This window comes from Myxocyprinus asiaticus, chromosome 21 (genome assembly GCF_019703515.2).
Source record: "Myxocyprinus asiaticus isolate MX2 ecotype Aquarium Trade chromosome 21, UBuf_Myxa_2, whole genome shotgun sequence".
NCBI classification, from domain to species: domain Eukaryota; kingdom Metazoa; phylum Chordata; class Actinopteri; order Cypriniformes; family Catostomidae; genus Myxocyprinus; species Myxocyprinus asiaticus.
Window position 1 is genome coordinate 47,662,541 of NC_059364.1, and position 27,289 is coordinate 47,689,829.

A 27,289-nucleotide genomic window follows, 5' to 3' on the forward strand; every position below is an offset into this window, starting at 1 on the left:
TTGGGAGAAAAAGAAGAGAAAAGGCCGAAGCGGCTGGTGCGGCCTGTTCCCATTGTAAGCCCCCCCCCTTGGGGTAAGAGGGATCTTGCAACGTACGTGAGGCACTGGGAAGGTTACGATGGGGCCGGGTGCACTTGCTACTAGGCAAGCAGTGGCCTGCCTGCACCTGCACCACCGATCCATGTAACACAGTTCAGCTGGTTGTGGCGTTTTGTATAGGGACCCCTAGTGTCACTACATCGACACAATGTCGAGTGAGTGACAGATAGGGAATGTCTTGGTTACTGTTGTAACCTCCATTCCCTGATGGCGGGAACAAAACGTTGTGTCCCTCTTGCCACAACACTGAACTACCTGCTGAAATGTCCGGGACTCTGTCTCGGCTCCTCAGCACAAACCTGAATGAGTGGTTGCAAACCAGCTCCTTTTATACCCGTATGTCTGGGGGAATGGCATGCAAATTCCACTTGCCAATTCTCATGGCCTTTTCTCAAATATCAGAGGTGTTTGGGGCTCCCAAGCGCGACCCCTATTGTCACTACATTGACACAACGTCTTGTTCCCTCCATCAGGGAATGGAGGTTACAACAGTAACCAAGACGTTATAACAGCAACACAATTTTTTTAACTTATATTTGATCTTATTTATTTATTATTTTATGTTTTTCACATTGCTGCACCTGATTTTCACAGAAACTTTCATTTCTATTCACTTTTGCACAGTTCTTTCCTGGTATTTATTTACATTCATTGTGTTGCATTAAATAATCTTTCCACAGACTGTGCATTTTTTAAATTATTCAGTGTTAATTATAACATTATGCTTTGTGTGATATAACCTTGTGGAAAGTCGTAATCCGAGCGATCATAGAGTGAGAGACAATTCTGCATGACTTCAAAGAAACTTGCACACTGACTAACAGAGCAGCTGTTTATATATCCTTGAGATATGATTGGTAGTACTAGCTAAAAAAGCTCCTCCTGGACTTAAGTTTGGAACTTTTGTTGTTCTCAGTCCATATGGAAATCTTTTTCGAAGGGAGAAATTGTCATTGTTCATATTACAGCTGTGGATGGTGACCACCTCTTCTAGCTTCAAAAGGATGCAAAAGTATTATCCAGAAGTCTAATAAATAATTACATGCAACTTGTGCCTTGTTCTGAAGGTATTCAATAAGGTTTTGTGAGAAACAAACCGAAATCTAATTTATTAATTCGTTAAAATCTTGACCTCAACCATTGCTCTCCTGAGTGCGTTCATGAGAGTGCACGAGAGCAGCAGTCACGCTGCACCCTCTCACGACATTGAGTGTTCAAGCGGAAACTTGCTTTATTGTTGCTATCATTAATATTTTAAGATGTTCACATCATCATATTTATCTACAAGAAACTTATCAAAGGCAACTGAACTTGGTTATAAAGAATAATTAATTGTAACACATGTAGCCACACTATAATGAACTGTTTTGTATTTTCTTGTGGCTCATCATGTAATTGTATTATTATTATTAAATTAGGTATCCAGTAATATTTGTATTTTTTCATAACAGATACAGCATCATTTAAAGGATATAAACAGGAGGAGTAGATGTGGGCTGTTCTTAGATTTGACCAAGGGCGTAGGTTTTTGTAACGTTGTTGGCTGCTGACAATGATGACGATGACGAGGACGTGAAGATGAAGAACCCAAGTGCAGTTTATTTACTGAACGTGAACTCCAATAACCCTGACTACAAGACATGGACATGGACATGGACATGGACATGGACATGGACATGGACATGGACATGGACATGGACATGGACATGGACATGGACAACACATACAATACTCCACAAATAGACAATGCAAACATGAGGGCTTAAATACAAGACATGGGAGAACATAAACCAATGAACAAACAGAACTGATAACAAGATAATTAAACAATAAACCAATGAAAACATGACACATGAACATGGAGGGAAAACAAGACATCACATGACTAGGGAAACAGGAACACATGACATGAAACAGGAACTAAAATTTCAAAATAAAGACATGAATCAACAGAATACACCTGACAGTTTTGTTTGAAAGTTGGTAGGGACATATTGCGAGGAGGAGGATTTTCAAAATGTTGTTTTAAAAAAAGAATCTATACACTTACCTGACAGTCGTTCAAAGGTGTTTTTGTCAATAAGGCACTTACAGCCCAATTAAAAGAGGATTCTGCTTCAGTCAGTATGCAAGCCCAGGATTTTTTACTTAGACCAGCAACATTTGTACACGAACAGTAGACCTATGCTTGTTTAAATCTATTAATTTCAGTGGTTGTAATCGGAGCAGCATGAACAGCCCTGAGAAAATGTACAGATGCCACATGACAACGCCTTTTATGCATAACTTCAGAAGAAGTAGGACAATAATTTACACATTAATAATTGCACTAAGAAACTGTGATAGTTGTTAAAATAAAAATAAAAACATAGTATAAAGTATTTTATATGTGGAAAAATTGCCCAAATGTCGGGACAATTCCAATTTTCTGAAAGTTGGTAGAGACATGTCCCTACCATCCCTACCTAAATCTACACCTATGGTCTTGACACAGACACACAGCTCTGATTCACTGTAGTTTACTGTAGTATTTTCCTGGTTAGCTGCTTGTACAGGAAACTAATAAATTACACGCCAGATGAACAGGTGCCTTGTGTTTGTGTGTCTTTGTTACATAAAAAGAATGAATATTTATTGAAAAAGAATTTCATTAATTTTATATAACAGATGTACATATACAGGTGTCTGTCTATCAGTAAACATCTTTATCTATTTATTGTGTAATAAACAGTTGTGCGTAATTTTTCTTAAGCTTCTATTAGTGTTAAAACTGTAAGATCGTCCTCACCCTTGGACTTGAGCACATTTCCCAGAACATCTTCATAAATTATGGAATCAATATATGAGTGTCTTAATTGAGGATTTAATTATTTGTTCTTTCAGAACTGTATTTTTCAGATCACTTTTGAAATTTAGCTTGTGACCAATGTCTCTACAGTATGTGTGTGTGTTTCCACAAGTGTGTGTGCGTGTCATAAAATTGTGTTGCAGGTTAAATAAACTATAATAATAACGACAAGCTTATAATCATTTGTTAATCAGATTACATCAATAACTGAACTCACTTTAAATATTTAGAGTAGAAATAACAAGGGTGTGTTTGTGTGTGTGTGTGTGTGTGTGTGTGTGTGTGTGTGTATAAAAGTCATTGTGTTTAATTTTTTCCTTTTTGAGACAAAAGTAATTGTTGAAATTAAGAGCTGTACTCTGTAAGAAGGGAAATGTGCAGTTGTTGCTATAAAGTTATTTCTACCTGATCTGACCATTTAGATGACTTTCATTGGAGTAAACTCGTCAGGTTGATTCACTCATAATAATATTTTTGACTTGAATAAAACCAATTCATTTAGATATTACCGCAGGAAACACATTTAGGTTACCAGACAAAACATTACTTTACACTGTATTTCTACTTAAATATTGTATTTTTTCGTGTGTGTGTGTATGTTTATTTATTTTATTCCTATCATTAATATATCATTGTACAGTGTGAGTGTTTTAGAAGACACATTAAAGGTAAAGAACTTTCAATGCTGTTATTAGATGACAGCTTATAGAGCTCCTGAAAATGGTTCTCTTGCTTTAATGGAGGCATAAAATGAGAAATGATTGATTTATTCAAGACTTCCCTTTAGTATTTTCTCGCAATATTTCTACCTATCTCTCCTTCAGATGGAATATTGTGATGATGTTAAACTTTGCTCCAGGTCAGGATTATGGTTTCCTATCAGGGCTGTAATAAGGATGTTAGATTGAGATGAACTTCACAGATCTTTGAACTCTTTTATGACCATGAAAGCGCTGAGATTCCTCCCATTACTCAAGATGTGATTAAAGTCAAACTCTCTCTTGTAACCACGACATAACTGAGCTCTGGTTAATGGAGTAACTGAGAGCGTTTAGATATGGAGGAACTCAAGCAAAGGGGACGCAAGCGGGAAGGGCGACACAGGTAAAAAACAAATACTTGAAGTACAATCACTTATTAATTATTTTTAAAATTGTAACGAGGAATGTTCTGTTCTTGAATACAGATATGTTCAATTCTTTATTTAAACATAGTGAATCTATTCATAGGGCAACATAAATTAGTAAAATATACTATCAAGATATTAAGTTAATCAAGATACATTTTAATGCTCTTTAATACCAATATCAAGGGAGAGCTGTCTTTTTAAATATATAGCATGTTTAACATTAGTTAATGCATTAGGTATGATGAACTTACAATGAACTATATTTTTTACAGCATGCATTTATCTTGGTTAATGTTGATTTATGAAAATATAATTGTTCAGTGTTAGTTCAGAATGCATTCATGTTGACATGACAACATTGAACTTTTAATTTTAAAAATGTATTAGTATATGTTGAAATGAATATTAACCAAGAATAATAAAAAAGTAAAAGTATTGTTCTTTGTTAGTTAATGTTAAATAATGTAGTTTACTAATGTTAACAAATGCAACCTTAATACAACCTGTAAAGTGTTACCAGAGTATTTTCCTGAAACAGAAATAATGAGGATCCCAATTAGGGTGACAGCATTCAATTAACCAGATATATTTACACTAAACACAACTAATAAATATAAATTAAATCAAACTTGAAACACCCTTATTATGTAACTATTATAGATAAAAAGTACTATATAAAAACATAGTAATAAGCAGCCGCATTAAACAATATATTTTGCTACAAAAAAGATGTCAAATGTCACCGGAACATTTGTAACGTCAATGAATCTGACTTCCCAAAACTAACTTTGAGGCAGGACAGTTTAGGACATTTTACATGTGTTTTTTGATTGTTGCGTCAGCTCAGCATAGCAGTGTACAGCTATGTGTGCAATACTGTGTAACATTAAAAACAGTGATGTTTTGTCACATTACACCACTATTTATTGGGAAAATGAGCTTGTTACTGAAAAAGCTACTGAGTAAGTGTTGTCAAGTTAGCAGCATTGCTACTTTTAGTTAATCCTCAATAATAATTATTTATCATTTCTGTATATTAGCCTTATACTACTGTATCACCTCTCAAACACTCTTCCAAAACTGAGTTGCCAATCTTAAAAACAGCTAATAGCCACTCGTTTCTGGATCAGTACTCTCAATTAGTGTAATATCTATGATACTTGCCACAAGTCCAACATCACAATTCACTCTTCAATCTATCCAATCAGAAAGAGCAACAAGGTAGCTAGAGTTCAAACCAGCAATGACAAAATCAATTCAGAGTTCAGAGTTCTTGGTTGGGACATTGGAAATTTATTTTAGCATGTCCAAATCTACACCCAGGGTTAGGAGGGTTACTTTTGAAATGTATTCCACTACAGATTACAGAATACATGCTGTAAAATGTCATTTGTAACGTATTCTGTTAGATTACTCAAGGTCAGTAACGTATTCTAAATACTTTGGATTACTTCTTCAGCACTGGTAGAATTTTTCACTTGTTTTGACTATAAAAACTGCCAATACAGTAAGACAAAATACACGTTAAAAATATATTCTCTGAAAAACATAAATATCTTATGCAGTGTTGTTTCTAAAACAAGATAAATCAAACTGATCTTGTTTTAAGGTTTTTTAGATATTTTTACAGGAAAACAATACAAAACTTATTATCAAGAATATGATTTTTGCCCTAATATCAAAGATCTTACTAGAAAAAAAGAAATGATGATCCAGTGTGAATTTTCTTGATAAATAAATATGATCGTGTCTGGTAACGTGCATGTAAAATGGCTAGAATTAGCATTTTAGCTAGACAATTTACACAAGGTTTATTTCTATTTCTTCTGCTCCAAACTTACTTCAGACTTACTTCTCTGTCTGCTCGTATGAATGTAACACATCATAAGAAAGTGTTTCACCGCTGTTCAAACGCACTTTGGATCACATCATTTATATGTATAAATGTTTTCCATCTGAAAGGACTAAATATTAAATGAAACAAATGACAATAAAATGCAAAGTAATCTCTTCAGTAATCAAAATACTTTTTGAATGTAACTGTATTCTAATTACCAATGATTTAAATTGTAACTGTAGTGAAATACAGTTACTTATATTTTGTATTTTAAATACGTAATCCCGTTACATGTATTCCGTTACTCCCCAACCCTGTCTACACCTATGCTTTCACGTACAATTGGCCAATGTTAGATGTACACAAGATGATTGAATTAACTGAATAAATTTGTTTTTGCATTTAAGCATGTGGGAAACGCATTCATTATAATTATTGTTGTGTGTAATGAGCTTATGGAATCAAGCTCCATTTCATTGCTCCAATGAAACAAGTTCCATTGTCACATTTTTGGTCTTGTATAAATACCATCTTCACAGAGACACATGGGACCCATTCCAGCTGAACCCTATTGGAGCTGAGAAAGAGAAGAAGAGAACATGCTTTGCATTGCTGCAGAACCTGGTGACCTTTATTGTGGGTCTGCTGGTGTTGGTCAGTGCTGTCATGAGCAAGGTGAATCAGCAGCTGTCTATCAATGATTATTGGTGTGACTACGGTATTAAAAGATTATCAATAATTATAGAGGTTAATAGCACTCCACCCATCGCTGTTTATCACAGTGTGATTGCCATCTCCATGGTGACATGTATGTTTGTGGAATTCATGATGGCACAGAAAGTTCCTGGCACAAAAATGGGATCCGTTTAGAGGCACTCAGTGGTTGTATTATTGATACTGTATATTTTATTCTGTGCCATTATTTTATCATATTTATAGTTCTGGAATAAATACTGTAATGGATTTTCAAATTTCCCAATATATTGAAGAACAGGAAATGTACTGAACATATTTTCGGCTAACACCAAGTTACTTACTAACTCAAAAGATCTTTAAAAACATAAAACATAACAGAATGTGACACCAAATACAATGAAAATGCACAACAATTAATTATTAACTGTACTTGCACATCCTACTTGATATCAGAATCACATTTCTGTACCTAAATGTTTGCAAAATGATTTTACCTGGCTCGTTGTATGTATGCCGGCACTAAAAACATTTTTAACATTATTTCCTTTCATACAAATCATAAGTAGAATGGGCGATTGTCAGTTCATAAACACTTTTCACTGTTACTCACGTTCTCTTATGACATCTAAACACTTTTACTCAAACACATTACTTGTAAGGCAAAACATTTGAATATTTTCATTACATAACCAATTACATTTACAAGCTTGTTTAAGCTTGGACTGGGATTCGAGTCCTGAAGAGTTCGCAAGTTGACACATGAGCCGAAAGGGCCATAAAATTATGTATTTGATTCAGCAATTGCATTTTTCCTGTCACATTTGCTTTTTATGACACTTTCTTTTAGGTTTAGGTTTAAAGTTTAAGGTAGGGAAGTAGGTTTGTAGATTTAAAACAAAATCTACAAACCTTGAGGTATGTGCAAGGATCCATGTCATATAATTTTGCAAAATTTATGCCATTCTTTTCATGAGATCAGACTCGCAGTATTACTGAATATTTAACATCAATAGAATACCAAATATCACAAGAGTATACATGGCCTTTAAATGATCAGAATTTGTACCATTGTTTATAAGCAACTTTGCAACTTTACGTTTCTTATTTCAGTTGCTAACAATATGTCAATAATGGTTAGCAAGAAGTTTACCCTGCAGAATTTTTTATGACATTCGTGCTGTGGTCCAGTCAAAGTTAAGGCTGTTCATCTGTATTTAGGGTTCTTTGCTGGTTCTAACCACTCTGTCCAGTCCGAAGTCTTTGAGAAATTCAGTGGACAAGCAGTTCTACACACTTCTGCTGATGTGTGTCCTGGTGACACCAAATCTCCTGGTGTTCCTCAAGTCTCTGTGGAAGTGTGCCTTCAAGAGCTATGTCCCCCCCAACCCAAGGACATTGGGAATTGTGAGTTGATATAGAAACATAGGGTAAAACATTTCTCATGTATGTCATCGACCAGGCAAATGTGGTCAAGCTGGTTTTTGGAAAATGGTAGCTGGTGAGACCATATTGTAGTTCCTCAATTGCAGAGGTAGTCTACTAGATCAACCTAAGCCCCATGGTAGTCCAACTGATCAACCATCTAGACCAGATAGAAACTACTGTTTTTTTATTATTTTTTTTTTTTTTTTTTTTTTCAGCAGGGAAGATGTATACCAGTAGATTGTTTAGTATTAGAAATGGACTCAACCACTATTAGATAACATTGTGGTTCCTCCACAGATCAGAGAACTAATGATTTTGTGAATGCTTTTGCAGATGTGTGCAATTGAGAGTCTGGTGGCCATTGGGACTGCAATCTTGGTGCTCATTGTGATGCCTCAGTTTGATGTCCTCACAAACCTCTGCATCCCTGGAGGTGTCTGCATATTGTCCTCCGTCCTCCAGATCGTCTTTCGCCTGCAGAAGGAGAGCTGGATGATCATCTACCCCATATGCTCCCTCATCCTGGTGCTCAGCGGTTACACTTTACTGGCGGTGGACTACTATGTGAGAGTTTCCTCTTTTGTCCTGGATCATGCGCAGGGCGGTTACGTGTATGTCGGCATTGCTATTTTCGCATCTCTGCTGGTTTCTCTGAACTGGTGGGAGAACCCATTACAGGCCAGTAACAACATTCAGGAGATGCTTAGTGAATTAGACGGTTTCAGAGACATTGTTTATCTCGTGACCAGTTTCGTTAGAATCGTCATCACGATGGGGGTGTACTTTCTTTATTACTGCCTGATTGCAGAGAATAGAATTGTCTGGACCGCATACACCAAAGCCGAAGGAGCAGTAGAGATCGGCCTTGTGGTGTTTTTCCTGCAAGCATTCTGCTCGGCAGCGTGCCACTGGTTTGGAGTCGTGGCCTGCAAGATCCATGCAGTGCGATTTGGTTTTGCCCTCCCGGTTTCACTCGCTGGTCCAGCTACACTAATCCTGGGAATAACACTTTTCTTGACGCAAGCTGACAGTTTATCTCATTTAACTAAAGATGCTGCATATAGTTTTGTCAACATTACCAATCCAATTTGGCCATTCTGTTATAAACTTAAACATATTAAGGAGACGAACAGCACCCTGGTTGTGATGCTGGAAATTACCAACAGTATCTGTAAGACGTCACTCAATAGTGCGTACGAAATGTGGCCTTTCTCCATGCTGGCGCTCGAGGGGGTCTGTATGTGGCTTGGGCTCATGGCATGCACATATTACGTGTGGAGAATAAGGGTACAGAGAATTGAACGCACGTCACAGCTGTTTGTACGCAGACTGTATGAATCTGCCTTTATCGACCTGTCTCTGCTGCTCAACACCAAAATGAAAGTTGTCCGGATGAAAAACAAGGAAAGGTACATTCAAATCATATCATGACATATATAAAATGAAGTCCAATTCTGTAAAAAGTGCATTGACTTTAATTGATACAGACTTTGTAACATTTTGTAACATTTTCCATTTCTTTTTGTCGTATAGTAGTGATGATATGCAAAACTGTGTCATTTACCTCTGTGCAACAATGTGGCATGAAACATATGATGAGATGCTGAAAATCTTGACCTCAATGTTCAGGTATTTATACACTGATGTGTGATGATTAGTGATACTATAGCTCAACTGGTAGAGCATATAATGACACTTGCATTGACCAAGGTCATAAGTTTGATTCCCAGGAAAACATAACCTGACAAAATGTATAGCTTGAACACAATGTCACTTTGTATAAAAGCAACTGCCAATAGCATAGAATTTAAAATAACTGTTTCACAGCTCTGCTGTTTTGTACTTTTGCTTGATGGTATGTTATTTGTTGGTTTCAGATTGGACAGATACAGAGGGGATCCCAAGGAGGAACACAAGGATTGTTTTGACTTTGAGTGCCATATTTATGTTGATGATGCCTTCATGAAAGAAAAAGACACAGAGAAAAAGCTGGTCAACACATACGTTTGCGACCTTATACATGTTGTCATGGAGGTTTACAGGTAAGGCAAAGGTTACCTGTCCATTATCAGCGTATAGCATTTGACTCATTTGAACAGAATGTCTGAAAACTGCTGATGATAATGATATTGTAAATTTAATTTCACCATTTCTTCCCCAAGGGTATTTACAAATAAGGAGCCCGATGAGGTTTCAATAATTGAAACTCCATATGGGGGTCGACTTGTGTTTGTAATGCCAGAGGGAAACATGCTTTATGTTCATCTGAAAGACAAACAACTGATTCGGAACAAAAAGCGATGGTCACAGGTGAGCTTTAATGTCCTATTCCTCACTGTGATTAATTATTCTCTTTGAAGTCTTTGAAACTTAAAGCAAATACAGGACTATTTAGTGAAAACATACTGAATAGAACATGTCCATTTTCAGATCATGTACCTGTATTACCTGCTTGGATGGAAAGGATATAATGTCAAAAACCCTCAGAAAATAACAGTAAGTTTTTCTGTCTTTTTTAAATCGTTCATTAGTGGTGTTTGATAAGGCAAGTGTCGCTATTACAATTCTTACACTGAAAAATTACTTGAACAAACCCCTAACACTAAGTGTTTGTGCTACAGACATGAATGATATCTCATATTACATGGCTTGTTGAGGAATGATGTTACTTTTCTAAGTGATCAGACTTTTGTGATTATGATATTCATGTGGTAGACAATAAAACAAATTCAAAAACATTGAAAAATTGAAAGAGATACTTGAGCCACATCTAGGAGACTTGAGGGTGGACTCTTTTGACTTGGGCCAGTAAGCTACCACCTGAAAACCTTAGCAACAGCATAGCAATGTCTTGGCAATCACTAGAACACTCTAGCAACCACCTAGCAACAACTTAACAATCACCAGAATACCCTGATAACCACATAGCAATGCCCTAACAATCACCGGAAACCCCTAACAACTGCATAGCAACATACTAGCATTGTGGTAGTGAGTTTTGCACAAGTAAGCACCGCTCACATTTTATTTGGAAAATGTAAAAATCTAGTTGTCACATTATATTACTGTACTGCTTAAAACCTGAAGATAACTGAGTTCTTTCCTTTGTGTGTTGTTACAGAGACAAAATAACCCGTGTCGTGCCAGTCTCATATCATTAGATGGAGAGAGTTATCTGCTTCCCGCTCACGATAATGACAGTAAGAGGAAGCATATATCTGATGACAACACATATATCATGGCCCTGGACGGAGACACAGACTTCCACCCGGCTGCTCTGATTTTGCTTGTCGACCGCCTGAGAATGTATGACAACGTGGGAGCAGCCTGCGGACGCATTCACCCCACTGGAATGGGTAAAAAAATCTTTGTTGAAGAAGAAAGAAAGAAAGAAAAAAAGAAAGAAAGAAAGAACTACACAAAGTCCACATACATAAATCCTGACAGCACTTTGGCAATCTACATAGCAAAGGTTTCACGTGTTAAAACAAGATTTTATGGAGTTTTACAATTACAATAATACAATTCACTCTTGGCACGTCAAGATTTACTGTATGTTGCACCACACTGTGAATTGTGGAGAAAGATTTATTCAAAATGATTTGTAATCTTAATAAAACACAACACCCACCATTTACAATCTGACAACGATGGTGAGCTATCATAAAGACAAACCCAGAGTATAAAAGTGCTCATATGCAGTATTTACGATGAGTGGTATGACCAAAATCTTTTATCACAGTATGAGTAATGTTATATCATATTGTAATTTTTACTGCCAATTCAACTAAAAAAAGTTTTTCAATGTGTTTAATGACCATGTGTTAAGGCTTACTTTTGGATAATCCCATGAATACACTACAAATTAAAAGTACTTCAAGTACTTCATCTAATTTTACCATTTTCTCTTATTATTTGGAACTCAAACCAAAAGATAAGAATATTCATAAGAAATGAATAAGTCTGACATCAGGGCAATAACAGCTTCATATCATGTGACTTCACTCAAATCACTTAAACTGAGCAGTAAAACTATTATCATTATAAATATTATAAAACAGATTGTTGATTCTGATTCTAAATTCTGATTGGATGATCTGCATTTTAAGTCACTGTAAAAGAGACAAAATATACACACCTGTGACCGCACACCAGTTGATTTCTATAGTAATGCGGTAAGTTGTGACGTTGCTTGGCAACAATAAACAACCAAACTCGACTTTGCATTGTGTTTTATAACACCCATTAATGACACATTACCAATAAATTTTTCCATTCTTCAAACCTCAGTTGGTTCCTCAAGTGACTCACGTTCATTGGTGCTGTGAATGTGATGTTACAGGACCGATGGTGTGGTACCAGAAGTTTGAGTATGCAGTAGGTCACTGGCTTCAGAAGACAGCAGAGCACGTGTTTGGGTCGGTTCTGTGCAGTCCAGGATGTTTCAGTCTGTTCAGAGGTTCTGCTCTGATGGACGATAACGTCTTGAAACGATACACCACCAAAGCCACCAGAGCATCTGAGTATGTGCAGTATGATCAAGGTAAGTACACAGCAAACCTCAACGTCATGTCCTGTGTCAACTGCATATGCAATCCGAATAGGAAGCTACAGAGTCTATGTTAGATGATTAGCAGAGGAAATAATGACATATCAGATTAGTCCTTCCCCTCACTGGAATGAATATTCGAAGAAAGAAACAAAGCTAAATTATTTGTTTTATAGCATATGGTGTTCTGAATATGATTCTGTATGAATCCTCAACCGTATATCCAACTGTAGGCGAGGACCGCTGGCTGTGCACTCTTCTTCTGCAACAGGGCTGGAGGGTGGAGTATAACGCTGCCTCAGATGCGTACACCAACTCCCCTCAAGAGTTCAAAGAGTTCTACAACCAGAGACGGCGATGGGGTCCTTCGACACTGGCCAACACTCTGGACCTGCTCCACAGCGGGACAGAAACGGTCAAGAGGAACGCCTCCATATCCATGCTGTACATCTTGTACCAGATTTTCACCGTGGCCTCTTCCATCCTGGGACCTGCGTCTGTTACCCTTATGATAGCAGGTACAGATTCAAAGATCTTGTAATCCAACTAGAGGGTTTTCAGTAACTGCCCTGTTGAAAAATCTGATTTAAACCAGCTTCTGATGGTTTCTAAAAGGTTAAATATTGTCAATTATGGTCATTAGCTGGTCCAAGTCAGTTAAGGTGGTTGATTAGTTGGGCTACCAGATAGATGGGCTGATGTTGACCTGGTAGACCATCTCAAACTGCTTGTGTGGGTTAACCATGTTCCAAAACAATGCTTGATCTAGTTGACTAAATTCCTCTCCTTATGACCTAATTTTCCAGCAGGGTGAGGTTTTAATATAATATATAAAATTTTTAATATAGAATTGTATAATACAGTGAAAATATATAATTTATCTTCAAGGTTTAATGATTTAATTCATATTTATTTTATCACATTATCATGTCCAAAAATGTTGTTTCAGAGGTTTAAGATTCTTAAATATGCATAACAATTATGTTTCTGTGGAACTGTCAAGTCATAAAAATTATGGTGCAAAGTCTGGCCAATATTGTTTGATTATCTAAATAATAGATGTTATCAAACCACAGGTGAAATGATGGCCTGTTCACCATTCTGTAAGCTTGATAAACAACAAAATGTAATTTTCTCTTTTCCATTTTTAGGAGCTTTCCAATTTGTGTTTGGAGTTCCAGGCACTCTTTCCATTATAATTGCTGTTCTACCTCCAATTGTTTACATGATCATATGTTTTACTGCCAAACCCAACTTCCAAATCACCATCGCTGCCATTCTCAGTGTCATATATGCATTCCTGATGACTGCGTCCTTCTTTTCCATTATTGGTAACCATTGCCAGTTTTTTTTTAATTATATATCATATTTTGTCTTGGTAGTATGTATTGCTTTGGAAACGAGGGATATTCAATCTCATGAGATTTTTTATTTTAGGTGACATGGTTATACAAGGAACATTCATAACTCCGACTGGACTCTTCCTGGTGTCTGGTGCAATCATGTACATGGTGACGGCCATCCTTCACCCCCAAGAGTTCACCTTGATCATCTATGGTCTCATGTACTTTATCTGTATTCCCAGTGGCTATCTCCTCCTCACAATATATTCTCTAGTCAACATGCACATCGTATCTTGGGGCACTCGAGAATCTAACAAGGCCAAGGAGGAAAAAAAGCAAGTGGGTGTATGCAATCGTGACTGCAAACTTTGCTGCTGGGATGTGAAAATCCAAGTCACCCAAGAGACAGAAAATCTAGTCCTTCAACAAATCCAGCAAGCCATCAATCTAAATTCACATGCTGCCAAAACTGAGCCCAAGCAGCCAACCGTCCAAAACACACAAGACAATCCAAACAGCTTACAGACTGAAAAAAACATCCTGGAATACAATGAAGAGCAGAGTTATAAAACAGACGGGTACAAAGAGAATCTTCCAGACAGCAAGGAAAAAGACATCGACAAAGACTCTGAGAGAAGGTAAAGAATGTGAATATGTGTTTAAATTTGAATTATAATGAATGTGCAAATGGTTGATCCATCTTACAAAAAAATACATTACAGTGGGAGTTCCAAAAGCTGTGAGAAAAAAATTGATGCATTTAATGATGACACAGACTATGATGATGATGATGATGATGACGACGATGATTATGACGATGATTACAATCTTGATGAGGAGGCAAAGGAAGTTGTGCCTGAGAGTGGTAAGAGATAACATCTCATCTTCATTTAATCCAATCATCACATGTCCCTCATATAAACAGCACTGTACTGTATGTAGAATAGGTGTTTGTATGGAATAATTATAGAAGTTGCTGTTCTTTAAATGGACAGACTGGGTGGAGCCTGTGAAGACAGAGTTTCTGAAGAAACTGACCTATGCAAACCTAAAGAGAAACCTTCAGGAGCAGATCCGATACACTCTGAGGAACAAGAACCAGGAGGACCTGTGTGAGGAGCTGGTGCTGATGCTCACGGACACTCTGAACGGGGAGCTGAGGGATAAAGTGGGTCCTGAAGACGTGTTGACTGTCAGTCAGCTAGAAGAACTGCAGTATGCGCTGAATGAAGCGGCCAGGCGCATCCTGAAGACCAACCGCATGGAGAGACTGGAACGACGTGTCAAGAGGGGGATTGAAAGGACGCTTGTGGCTCCACAGATTGAGAAACTATCTGAGGTAAAGTTCTGTGGAAGATTTATGCTTAACGTGATTAGGTAGGTACCTGGACCAATATCTTTTGTTGGTCCTGAAACAATATTCCTGATAAACATAGTCCTAACCTCAACCCTAACACAACCTGATCATTAACTCCTCCTAATCAGAAGTAAATGATAGGTTGATAATGTTGTTCAAACCTCTAACACCAACTTTGTGTCTAACCTAGTTTCAGCCTCAGATGGCATGACCACGGGCCGTCTCCTTGTCGATCTTTTATTATGGTATACTGCATCTCAGAAAACCCCACCACTAAACTGCACGTAATGACAAAACCGGCTGATTCATCGCTTTACATGTCAGTTACATGGCACTTCCTGTCTAAGTGGGTGTTTCTTGGCCATCAGTTTAAGCTGCCATTAGCCCCAGACCTAGAGTCATTTTAGTCAAAGATCTGGCTATGTGAGATCTTTGCCCAAATTCAAAATTTTAATTTGTTTTTAAGTTATGCTAGCCAGGGGAGAAAAAATGTGTTGACCTGACAATTCAGGTAAGTAGTACGAATGCATTCCCAGACATAATTCATCTGAGAACATGGGCATTGTCCTGTGACCTGAATATATGACGTAGTAACAACAACTGTGAAAATAATTTTACCACAAGGAAGAACTTTCCTGGTATATATAGCACTTACAGATGAAAAGAGGATCTCCGGATGTAGTAGGTCATCCGTGTATTTCTCGCCTACTGTTGTATAAATACTGAGGATCCGGACATACTATTAAATTAACATACTGCTTTTGGCATTATAAAGTAGGAAAGTATACATATTGGAGGTAGGGTAGGTGTAACCCTAACTGTAAACATTTTCCTGTCCCTAAAATCGGATTAGTTGATAGGAATTTTGTTCCAATGCCAGGAACATATTGTTATTGACAAAATCAGAATCAGAATCAGAATCAGAATTTATTGCCAAGTATGCTTACATGTACAAGGAATTTGTCTTGGTGACAGGAGCTTCCAGTACACAACCATACAAAAACAGCAACAAGACTTTTAAAAAATAATTAAAATTGAATAAAAAAAATAGATAAATATTGAAAAGAAAAAAGTATATATAGAATACACAATACATACATACACACACACACACACACACACACACACACACACACATACATACATATACACACATATATGAATATATATATACATATACATACATACACACACACACACACACACATACACATATGTAGTTCAAATCTAAATACAAATTGGTTATGAACAGTGCAAGGGAATGCAATGGCAGAAGAGGCAGGACGTGATGGATAATACAAAAAGACCAAGCCGTGTATTGCACATTAACCATTGCTCAAAGGGGCAGCCTAAACTGTTCATGAGATGGACAGCCTGGGGGAAAAAAACTGTTCCTGTGCCTGACGGTTCTGGTACTCAGAGCTCTGAAGCGTCGGCCAGAAGGCAACAGTTCAAAAAGGTAGTGGGCAGGGTGAGTGGGGTCCAGAGTGATTTTTCCAGCCTTTTTCCTCACTCTGGAAGTGTACAGTTCTTGAAGGGAGGGCAGGGGGCAACCAATTATCCTCTCAATAATCCAAATCATGAGCAATTAAAGATTTATTGTTAGTGTTATGTTTAGGACTACTGTTAGGGCTTGGAAAACAATCTTATCAACCCTCAGATTTTAGAGGTAGGTTATGGGTAGGGTTAGGTTTAAGCTTATGGTTTAGCAGAAATTATTTCATGATAAACTTCCATATGAATCTGTTTCGCTATTTTTACCAGGATGAGACTGATTTCTGGAATAAGCTGATAGAGCGCTATCTACTGCCCATAGTAGATGACAAAGCTCATCTTGATGAGGTGACACGGGAACTAAAGTCTCTACGAAACAAGGTAATGTTTGCAAATGAATGATGATTTTTCCACTATATAATAATAATAATTTCATATAGGAAAAACTCATTTAAACTCATGATTTTCTGTTCTCTGTTTTACAGGGAGTATTTTTGTACTTCATAATTAATGTCTTGTGGGTTGTGGCAACGTTTTTCCTTCAAGCCATCGGTGGCGATGTTCTTAGTATTAAGATTCCAAAATACCTTGCAAACGGATCGTTGGCAGCTGAGCCCTTGAAGGTGGAGCCTTTGAGTTTGATGTTCCTGCTGTCGTTTGCCATTCTTCTAATCGTTCAGTTCTTGGCTATGCTCTACCACAGGTACAACACTCATCACGAGCTCACAAATAACTAATTATATTCGCAAACCATTCATTTCATTTGAACTACACCTTGAGCATTTGTGATGTTAAGGCCCCTTGTGTCCCATTACAGAGTCTACACCCTCATCCACGTGGTATCATACAGAAGCACTGAGAAAGACTACAAAGAGAGAGATGAGGTGTGTTGTTCACCCATGTTTTACTTTCTTTCCTCCACATACAGACTGTACTTTACATTCATATGCATTTAAACTGAGTTCATGGCTTTCTAATCATTCCTTTTCTTTGCAGGAAGAGGATGATGACGCATTGACCCTGGAAAATCAAATCGCCAATGGTCTTATAATCACCAGTGATGACTTATGAAACTGTTGCGAATTTCATGTTTTCATACTTGCCGATGACTCTTTAACATTTGCGTGCACACATTTACACTTGTAGGTTAGTCTGTCAATGATCAGTCATGCTTAAAAAGGAAAACAATGCAACCAGATTAACATCAAATGATTTTGAATTTGTTACTGTACATTTTTGCTCTTAATAATACATTTTCCTACACATGCTTTAAACTAGAATGTTTAAACTGATGAGCATTTGCATATTTGTTTCTCTGTTCTTGTTCTATGTATTATGTTTTAGTTTTTCTGGGAAATATATTTATAGGGAAACACAAAGGAACAGTGTAGATTGTAAAATAACAATAAAGCTGTAGTGTGTTACAATATTTCATAACAACAAAATGCAAACAGAGTTTATTACCCTGTTGCTCTGCCAGACACGGCTGATAATATTCAGCACTGTTAGTTTTACTTATCATACTCACTGACTTCAACTAAAATCACAGCTGTCTTATCAATAATATATTTTACCAGAGTTTTTTAAGAGCAAATTTGTCGTTAACCCTCTGGCAAGCAGTTTTGACATCTGTTTCCCAGAGCGTAACATTCCACTGGATCTTCTTTGTAAAATTTAGAATTTGATAAATCTCACAAAAACAGTCATATTTCATACTAAAATAAGAAAGAAGATTTAGCATGAAGACAACGAAGCTTACTTCTAGGACCATTAAGAACCATTTTTGCATTATGACATTATTTTTGTATTCATCATTACAACTACGCACACTTTTACTGCACTGCAATAAAAGTACTGTAATGATGAAATTATGTATAATTTAAATCTTTAAACAGGTAGTATATCAAATGCTACTTTAAAAAATGTGTAATTTTTTTAAATGTAAATAATATATTGTTTGTTTGTTTGTTTTTCATAATGATATTGAGAACTGGTAGGCAGAAATTAAATTATTTCTTCAATCTAATTTTATTTATTTCTATTTTGAGGTTAGATGTTCTTGACAGGTTTTGTGAGATTCACCCCCCAAAAAAAGTAAATAATGAAATTAAATTTACTTATATAATCATTCAAATTGATTATTAGTAGTTTGGAGCAGTTGGTTGCCCTTACAAAAATCTAAACCAGCAGCAAACTTTCCGTAAATTTGCCACTCGTTATTTTCAGATGTAAATGAGCTTGTGATTCCCCGCAAATGTTTGCCAGAAGTTTGCAGCTCTGGTAGTGGTGAACCTCCAGCAAACCTTTGGCAACAATGGACAATTTGAGGCAAGTTTGCCGGAAATCTGATTTGCATGTGAAAATTATCAGTGGCGAATTTGTGGCAAGTTTCGCTAATGTAAACGGATCTGCTCAGCACCCAGATAATTGATTGCACTTCATTTCTGGAACATTAACGTGGGAGTGTGGTAGAAGTTTCTGTAGATGGCATGGCATTTCTGTGGTTTGGCATGTGGGATAAATAACATTCACCACAAACCACTTACACAATAGCTACATACACACAGCATCTGGCTGGCATTTCTAAATGACCTAAATGTCCGGGATCGGCTTTGATTTCATATTGGCGTGCTCTCTACAGATGTCATATTCTGTGCATGTGTATTTGACATTAAAAGCCATTTAAACCTAGTGTGTTTTTTTATTTTATTTTGCATGGCCTCTCTCTTTGCGCGCCTGCTGTATGTGCATGAGAGGGCTAGAGAGCTCAATATTTTGACTTTTGACATTTCTCTTAATTTATGTATGTTGTTTTGCACTTTGCTTGTTTTTGCACTTTTTTCTTTTTATGCATCTAAGCTGCCATTGATTTGGCAAAACAAATGTAGCCTACAATTATTTGTCTTGCCAGTAAAGCACCTTAAAATTGAAAATGAGAGTCAAGTGAGTGACCGTGAGAAAAAAAAAATGTTTAATGAAAAATTACGTCAAAATGCACTACTTTCCATACAAAAGGAATGATTGTAACGAGGAGGAGGGCGTGGCCAGGCCGTGAGGGTGCACGCCTGGCGCTGAGTTGCCCCAATCAGTGGGAGAGTGAGATAAGGAAGAGCCAGGGATGCCAAAGAGAGAGAGACACACACACACACACACACACACAAAGCTGTGTTTGTGTGTGTGTCTGCGTGTCAGTGTTCTGCTGAAAAGGAAAGTTTTATGTTGAGTTTATTTTGAATATTAAAGTCTACGTGTGTTGTTCAAGCTGATCCCAGCTTCCTCCTTTCCACCCAACAATGAAACTTGTTACAATGATTTACACTTACATTACATTTATTCATTTGGCAGATGCTTTTATCCAAAGCGAAAAGATGTGTTTTTAGCTGTTTTTTGAAGACAGAGAGTGAGTCAGCTTTACGGATGGAGTTGGGAAGGTCGTTCCACCAACGTTGTATGATGAAGCCGAAAGTCCGGGAAAGTGTTTTGGTGCCTCTTTGTGTTGGCTCAACAAGGCGACATTCCTTAGGCTTCTAGTGGGCGCGTAGCTCTGCAGAAATGATTTTAGGTATGCTGGAGCAGACCCAGTGACTGTTTTGTATGCCAGCATCAGAGTCTTGAACTTGATTCTCTGCCGCCAGGCAGGCAGAGATTCGAGCAGTCACTATGGTGTCGTTGGGCTGGAAAGACAAGTAGAGTTGCGTGTCATCAGCATAGCAGTGGTAAGAGAAACTACGTGCCTGAATGATGGGTCCCAGTGATGTTGTGTATATAGAGAAGAGAAGTGGCCAAAGCACTGAGCCCTGAGGTACCCCAGTAAGTAGCTGATGTGACTTGGACACCTCACCTCACCAGGCTACTTTGAAGGACCTACCTGAGAGATAGGAGTTAAACCAGTCAAGCACAGTTCCTGTGATGCCCAGCAAAGAGAGGGTGGAGAGTAAGATCTGATGGTTGACTGTGTCGAAGGCTGCAAAAAGATCCAGTAGAATCAGGACGCATGATCTGGATTCAGCTTTTGCCTGTCTCAGCGACTCAGTGACAGACAACAGGGCAGTCTCTGTGGAGTGTCCACTTTTGAAGCCTGACTGATTGTCATCCAGCAGCGTGTTCTGTGAGAGATAGGCGGAAATTTTATTGAAAACTGCCCTTTCAAGTGTTTTTGCCATGAATGGGATGAGAGACTGGTCTGTAGTGTTCTATTTGCATGGGGTTAAGAGCGGGTTTCTTCAGCAGCGGGGGTTATTCGAGCCTGCTTAAATGTAGTGGGAAAAGTGGAGGGGGAGGACAGAGAAGTGTGTTGAATGTTCTAAACAAGCTGTGAGTGTCTGTGGTGCTGTTGATCTTGTTCTGGTAGTTGGAAGTTTTTGCAGATTTAACATTATCTGAAAAAGTTGCAAGCAGAGACTGATACTTACCTAGATCTGCTGGATCTTTAGATTTCCACCATCTCCTCTCAGCTGCTCTGAGGTCAGTCCAGTGTTCACGAAGGACGTCAGAGAACCAGGGGCTGGGTGGTGTAGTATGTGCTGGCCTTGAGGAGAGAGGACAGATGTTGTTTAGACAGGTTGTTAAAGTAGAGCTTAGTGTGTCTGTGGCAGTGTTTACATCAAGGGTGGAAAATACATTTTGTGTGGGAAGAGAGGTAGAGACAGCAGTGGAAAGGTGAGAGGGTGAAAGAGAAACGGAGGTTACGGCAAAAGGAGTCTATTTTAATGTAGATGGGAGAGTCATGTTGAATTGAACAAAGTAGTGATCAGAGACATGTAAAGGAGTAACAAGAATATTTGAGTTACGGGTAAAAATGAGGTCCAGCTGGTTGCCCGATCTGTGTGTTGCTGTGGTGCTTAGTCTTTCCAAGTCAAATGAGGCCAGAAGAGCATTCAGTTCAGTGGCCTGGGGCTTGTCTTGGTGTATGTTGAAATCACCAAGAATCACAAGTGGCTTACTATCCTCCGGGAATGAGGACAGCAGGACATCCAACTCCTCGATAAAGTTTGCCAGCTGACCTGGAGGGTGATAAATGACAACAACATGTATTTTTGTGGGTTGCATTGTAGTAATAGCATGGAATTCAAAAGTAGTATTGTTACATAGAGAAGAGTGTGGTGAAAATATCCAGTTGTTATGAATGAGCAAACCTGTTCCCCCACCCCTACCGGTGTGTCGAGGGGTGTGAGAGAAGGAAAAGTTGTTGGAGAGAGCAGCAGGTGTTGCTGTATCCTCTGGACGTATCCATGTTTCTGTCAGTGCCAGGATGCTGAGGGTGGACTGTGTGGCAAAGGCTGGAATGAAGTCAGCTTTGTTCACAGCTGACTGGCAGTTCCAGAGTCCCACTGAGAAAGAGAGCGGAGCAGGTGCTGAAGTGCAAAGTGGCCGTAGGTTGTGTGGGTTGCATTTTGTCTTGCATCTATATCGTGTAAACGGTCTGTAACAGATAACAGGGATGTGCTTGAAGGCATATGTTATTTGTGAATTAGACATGTTAGTATGTACAAGGAAAATAATAATAAAAAAAAAAAAAGATACTTAAGTGCTATGGTGAGTGGCGCCTTGTCGGTGTATATATATATACATAAAATTCAGAAAATAGTATTGATACAATGATCCAGAACACAGATGATTCCAGGGGAAGAAACAAGCTCTCTAATTTCACATAATATTCAAAATAATTATTATATGCCATAACAGTTGCTCCATGAAGCACAAAACTTCAGCCAAAGGAGAGTTTGTCAGCTAAATTAAAGATCCCATCTCCAGGGAAGTAGATACATCTGTGCACAACAGGAGGTCTGAAAGTGTCCAGTGTAATAATGTACCCTAATAATTTTTTATTGTGTCTAATCTTTTATATTATTCTTTTGAATTTTATTCAAGGGCCATTTAATATTTTTCCCATCACATCACTATGACCTATTAAGGTAAATTACTAATTATACATTTACACTGTTTTGTTCATTGTTTAAAAAACAATTATTGTTTTTGTACCATTAATTGTGCAACTATATACTAGGCTGTGAAAATGAGGAAATATTGACTCATAACGGCTGTGGAAAGTAGAACGCTTCATTATATTAACAATGAAATCAGAGAGTAGTCACAGAATAGAGGTCCACCCTGTTTTACCAAGGTCAGACCCACTTTGACATTTCTGGCCTTGCCACTGGCGCTAATTGACTAAAAATGTCTGTGATTAGCCACTGGCTGGTAAATGTTCAGAATTCACTCTACTTTTCTTTCATTTAGTAGTATAGTGGTGAAGAAGTTCAGCAGCAAGATCCTTTCACTGCATGTTGTGAGTAAAAGTTGTTTTGTGTAATGTGTGCCCAAAGACGAGATCCACACAATCCAAATGTCACTAAATAATATCGCTTTTAATATCCTTTCTGCTCTTTACAGAAAATTGTTGATCAAAACAATAAAAAAAGAAACTTTTAATTCTAATCTCACTTAGCATGGATGAGGTAAAGAAGCCATTCCTCTCTCGTTAATATGAGCTCAACGGCTGCTTGTAACGATGCTGAGCAATGAGGTAAATGAAAAGACAATGATGTAGGGCTTTACTGGTTGTTTAGATCAGTGTTACTATCAGAAATTATTTTTTTAGTTATTAATTCATATTTAAATTAATTAATTGAATCTAAGTCATTAAAACCTCATATGGGGCTCCAGTAAATGTAGTGTGCTACGTTTAGGAGCAAGTTTGGTTATTAGCAATAATTAATAATTATCAAAGATAATTATTATTAAAATCAATAGAACATTGATGAGAATCAATGTTAGCTTTTTTTTTATCCTTTAAATCAACAATTATCAAAGATAATCGTTAATTGTTAACATCGATGAAACATTAATTAAAATTAACACTAGCTCATTCAAATTCAACAATCATCAAAGATAATTATCAATTATCAAAAATCAATAGAATATTAATAAGGATTAACATTGACGGGGCACCACCCTGGAATCAGAGACTAATAACCAGATAGTAAAACAGTCTCAATATTAGATTGTTTTCTTAGGAAAATCGACATCCGAAGAATATCGATTTTCGGGGAAAAAAAAACAATGAATGAAGGCTTGAATCCGAGCACTGACATCCCATCAGCATGACACAGGCGTATGCAAAACAAACCAAAACACTTCTCTTTGTAATATAAACAAAGTTTATTTATGCAGTAATATCAATTAATAATTAATACAATGCAGTCAATAAACTTCCGACTTACAACTACAAACTAAACAGTGATATGATTAGATATGGAAACTAAAATAATCCTATAACACATAAGGTGTGTGTGTCTGTGTGTGACAGTGTGTGTGTGTGTGTGTGTAAGGAGGGACGTGCACAAAATGGCAGACGTGACTCTCGTGGAGAGTATGTCACGCGAGACTTCCTGCCAGGGAATATGACCGCGAATGGCGTCTACCAGTTACCGCGTGTATCTGCTTGAACGATAGCTTAGGGACAAAGCTGAGCTTTAGCATTAAGCTATCTACGAGCCAAAAATGTGTGCCAGAATGTTTGTGAGGGGTCGCGTGCGTGCGTACGTGTGGTTAGTACGAGAGAGAGAGAGAGAGAGAATAAAGTGATGGCCCCAAAGCCGATTTTGCGATCGTGGGAGAGAAAGCAGCTGTTAGTTTATCACTCAGAGACGCAGTGGACGGCTCGTAAAAGTCCCGCGTTCTTTGACTCTTTAATGGATAACTCAGCTTGCCGGTTTCACCCGCGATGGCGAAAATGCACAACAGTCCAATTTGGTTGGACCACAATACAGCAAAACAAATTAGTGATAATTAATACCCTGAGTATTAATAATGAGCGGACATGGCGGTCCGTAAACTGTACAAGCAAAAACCTTGAAACACAAGAATAACACACTATAATATTCTATCTCTGCCCAGACGTAAACCTCTTACTTGAATCGCATGAGGACACAGGTAGAATGTGTTTTCCTCCGTCCTTTAAATCCGACCCGGTTCCTTGAGGCTCGTGTGATGACGAGAGGCCGTTTCCTCGCTCTGTTGGCGGGCACGGCTGTTGATTCTCGGCGGGCTGGCGGAGAACTCAGAAATGTCGACTTGATTGAAGATGGAAGAGAAATCTTTAATCTCTTCACTTCTGCAGGCAAACAGATGAAGATGCGGATTGCTCAGCGGTCTCCTTCGGATCCGTTAGAGTGTTCGGTGGAACACAGAGTAATCTCAACTCGTCCAGCGAGATGGAGATTGTATGGCCACAGTTTCAAGTCGGACGTTACTTCATTGTGCCAAGAGGTTGCACCTGAGAGCAGCGATGAGCTGCGTCTACACACTGCAAACAAAGTTGCTGGAAGCAAATCCCGGAAGCATTTCAGAGTTATTTCTACTCCTGATGATGTCATGGTTTGAGGGACGTTCTGTTGTGTGCCTCATCCAATAGGAGTTGAGAGTTCGATCTTTTAGTGAGCAAGGCTTCATGGGATTTGTAGTCTGTTTTGGACTCCCTTTGTTTGATTTTGGCGCGATTTTTATCAGTATAATTTAGGTTAGGTTTTTACGACTGTGTTAGGCCTGCCTTTGTCTTCTATCTGAATACATGAGGCCCAACAATGATGATGGAGTGAAGAACCCAAGTGCAAATTATTAACAAATGTGAAATCCAAAAAACCCTAACTATAAACGTGAAATATAAACATAAACATGAACTTGAATATAAACTTGACATAAACCCCGGTAAAGCCAACAGGCTGAAGGACTACAGTGGAGCCGAGAGAACGTAGAGCCGAGGTGTTATCGAGGGATCGACAGGCCAAGGCGGAGTCCAGGGCTTGGAGGGTCAAGGCTGGGTCGGAGGGTCGAAATTCCTCTTGCCTGAACATGATGCATCCACAGGGTGGGTACAAGGGTGGGAACCATCTCCAGGTCTAACAGCTCAGATGTGGCTGTGATGTGGCATGTAGCACGCTCAGGCATGGCTGTGGCATGGCATGGAGCAGGCTCAGCCGTGGCTGTGACATTTAGGGAACTGCAACCACCAGGCATCAACGAGGAGATTGGCTCACTCAATCCAAAATGGAAAGTCTTTGAGGGTGATCTCATTAAAGTCCACCTGGCAGGCCAGATCACAGAAGTCCTCCACATAATCCTCCAGGAGACGATTCCCCTGACATAGACGTAGGAGTTGTATTGCTGGGTTCATTTGCGGTTAGGTATTCTGTAACGAGGCTGAGCGATGAGGTACACGAAGAGACGATGACGATGGAGTGAAGAACCCAAGTGCAATTTATTAACAAACGTGAAATCCAAAAAACCCTAACTATAAACGTGAAACATAAACATAAACATGAACTTGAATATAAACTTGACTTAACATAAACTTGACTTGACATGAACAACGTTACCAAAAATATAATATCTAAAAAAGGACAATAGAAAACATGAGGGCTTAAATACAAGGACATGGGAGAACACATGACAAAGATAACCAATGAACAAACAGAACTGATAACGGGATAACAAGACAATAAACCAATGAAAACAAGACACATGAACATGAACATGGAGGGAAAACAGGACATCACCTGACTAGGGACACATGACATGAAACAGGAAATAAACTTTCAAAATAAAAGACACGAACACACACATTAAACATTACACCACTATTCTTAAAGAGACAGTCCCGTTTTAGCAATTGTTGTACGTACTGTATCAGTGTAATACTTGTAAATTCTAGGGGTTTTCTTGCGGAACAAGAATCGCCTTGTGACTACAAGCACTCTGGTTACATTAAAGTGCGTCATTCTGCATCCAGGATGTACATCGCAATACATATTGAATCAGCAACTAAATATCATTGTAATATTGAATTGGGAGGTCTGTGGCATTTCCCACCCCTATAATACAAATTATGCATGTTTAACCAATGATTAAATAAAATTAGTAAAATGTATATTTTCATAATGCACCAAGCTTGAAGGTCCCCTGTATAATTAACAGCATTAGCTGAGAAAGAATATATATGTAAGCAAAATGGAAATTTTAACTTAAATATACCCATATGAATCAGAGTCGATTAAAATCTAAATCAAATCAAGAGGCTGTGAATTGAAATCGAATCGGGAAATACTCAGACCTAACTGCAGGACACACTTACTTACTCTATTAAAACAGATAACACCTGTCATAACATAGAGATGATGATAATCTGTCTGAGTTAATGCTTCCTTTACCTTAAGATGTTTCTGTCTGTGTTTCTTTATTTGCATTTAAAGGTAAACTCAATTAAATACTGCAGTTTATAAAATCTGTCATTTTTATTTAATTTTCACCATATTCATTTTTAAACAGACATTGTGTATGGAAATAAATTAACTCCCTAAAAATCTAAATTACAAACTACAAACTTCAAGACCTTGTCGTAAGGCTTAAAAATGGTTGTGTGTAACAGTAGAGACAACATGAAAGAAGGTCTGAAGTGTTAAATGATAATTGTATGAAATCAATATATTCTGTGATATAATATATATGTTAAAT

General features: G+C 37.9%; 1 protein-coding gene and 1 long non-coding RNA gene across 3 annotated transcripts; one reads left to right on the forward strand and one right to left on the reverse strand.

Annotated features, from left to right (window-relative positions):
* Positions 1-4,004: 4,004 nt before the first annotated feature.
* On the forward strand, positions 4,005-17,907 carry LOC127411724 (chitin synthase chs-2-like). Its single transcript, XM_051647431.1, has 19 exons — positions 4,005-4,051; positions 6,453-6,588; positions 7,828-8,013; positions 8,368-9,443; positions 9,568-9,663; positions 9,912-10,076; positions 10,197-10,344; positions 10,465-10,530; positions 11,156-11,390; positions 12,377-12,577; positions 12,817-13,101; positions 13,735-13,914; positions 14,021-14,564; positions 14,649-14,791; positions 14,922-15,265; positions 17,048-17,158; positions 17,263-17,480; positions 17,595-17,661; positions 17,774-17,907. Exons 1-19 carry the CDS (start codon positions 4,005-4,007, stop codon positions 17,846-17,848), a joined length of 4,323 nt encoding a protein of 1,440 aa, XP_051503391.1. The 3' UTR covers positions 17,849-17,907.
* Positions 17,908-19,711: 1,804 nt separating this feature from the next.
* LOC127411765 (uncharacterized) lies at positions 19,712-23,719 on the reverse strand. Of its 2 annotated transcripts, XR_007892339.1 has the most exons (5): positions 21,913-23,719; positions 21,568-21,780; positions 21,190-21,305; positions 20,646-20,883; positions 19,712-20,451 (listed from the first exon to the last, which is right to left on the reverse strand). It is a non-coding gene; the product is annotated as an uncharacterized LOC127411765 (long non-coding RNA). The 2 variants fall into 2 exon arrangements; XR_007892338.1 differs by having other exon boundaries at positions 19,716-20,451; positions 21,568-23,719.
* Positions 23,720-27,289: the final 3,570 nt, after the last annotated feature.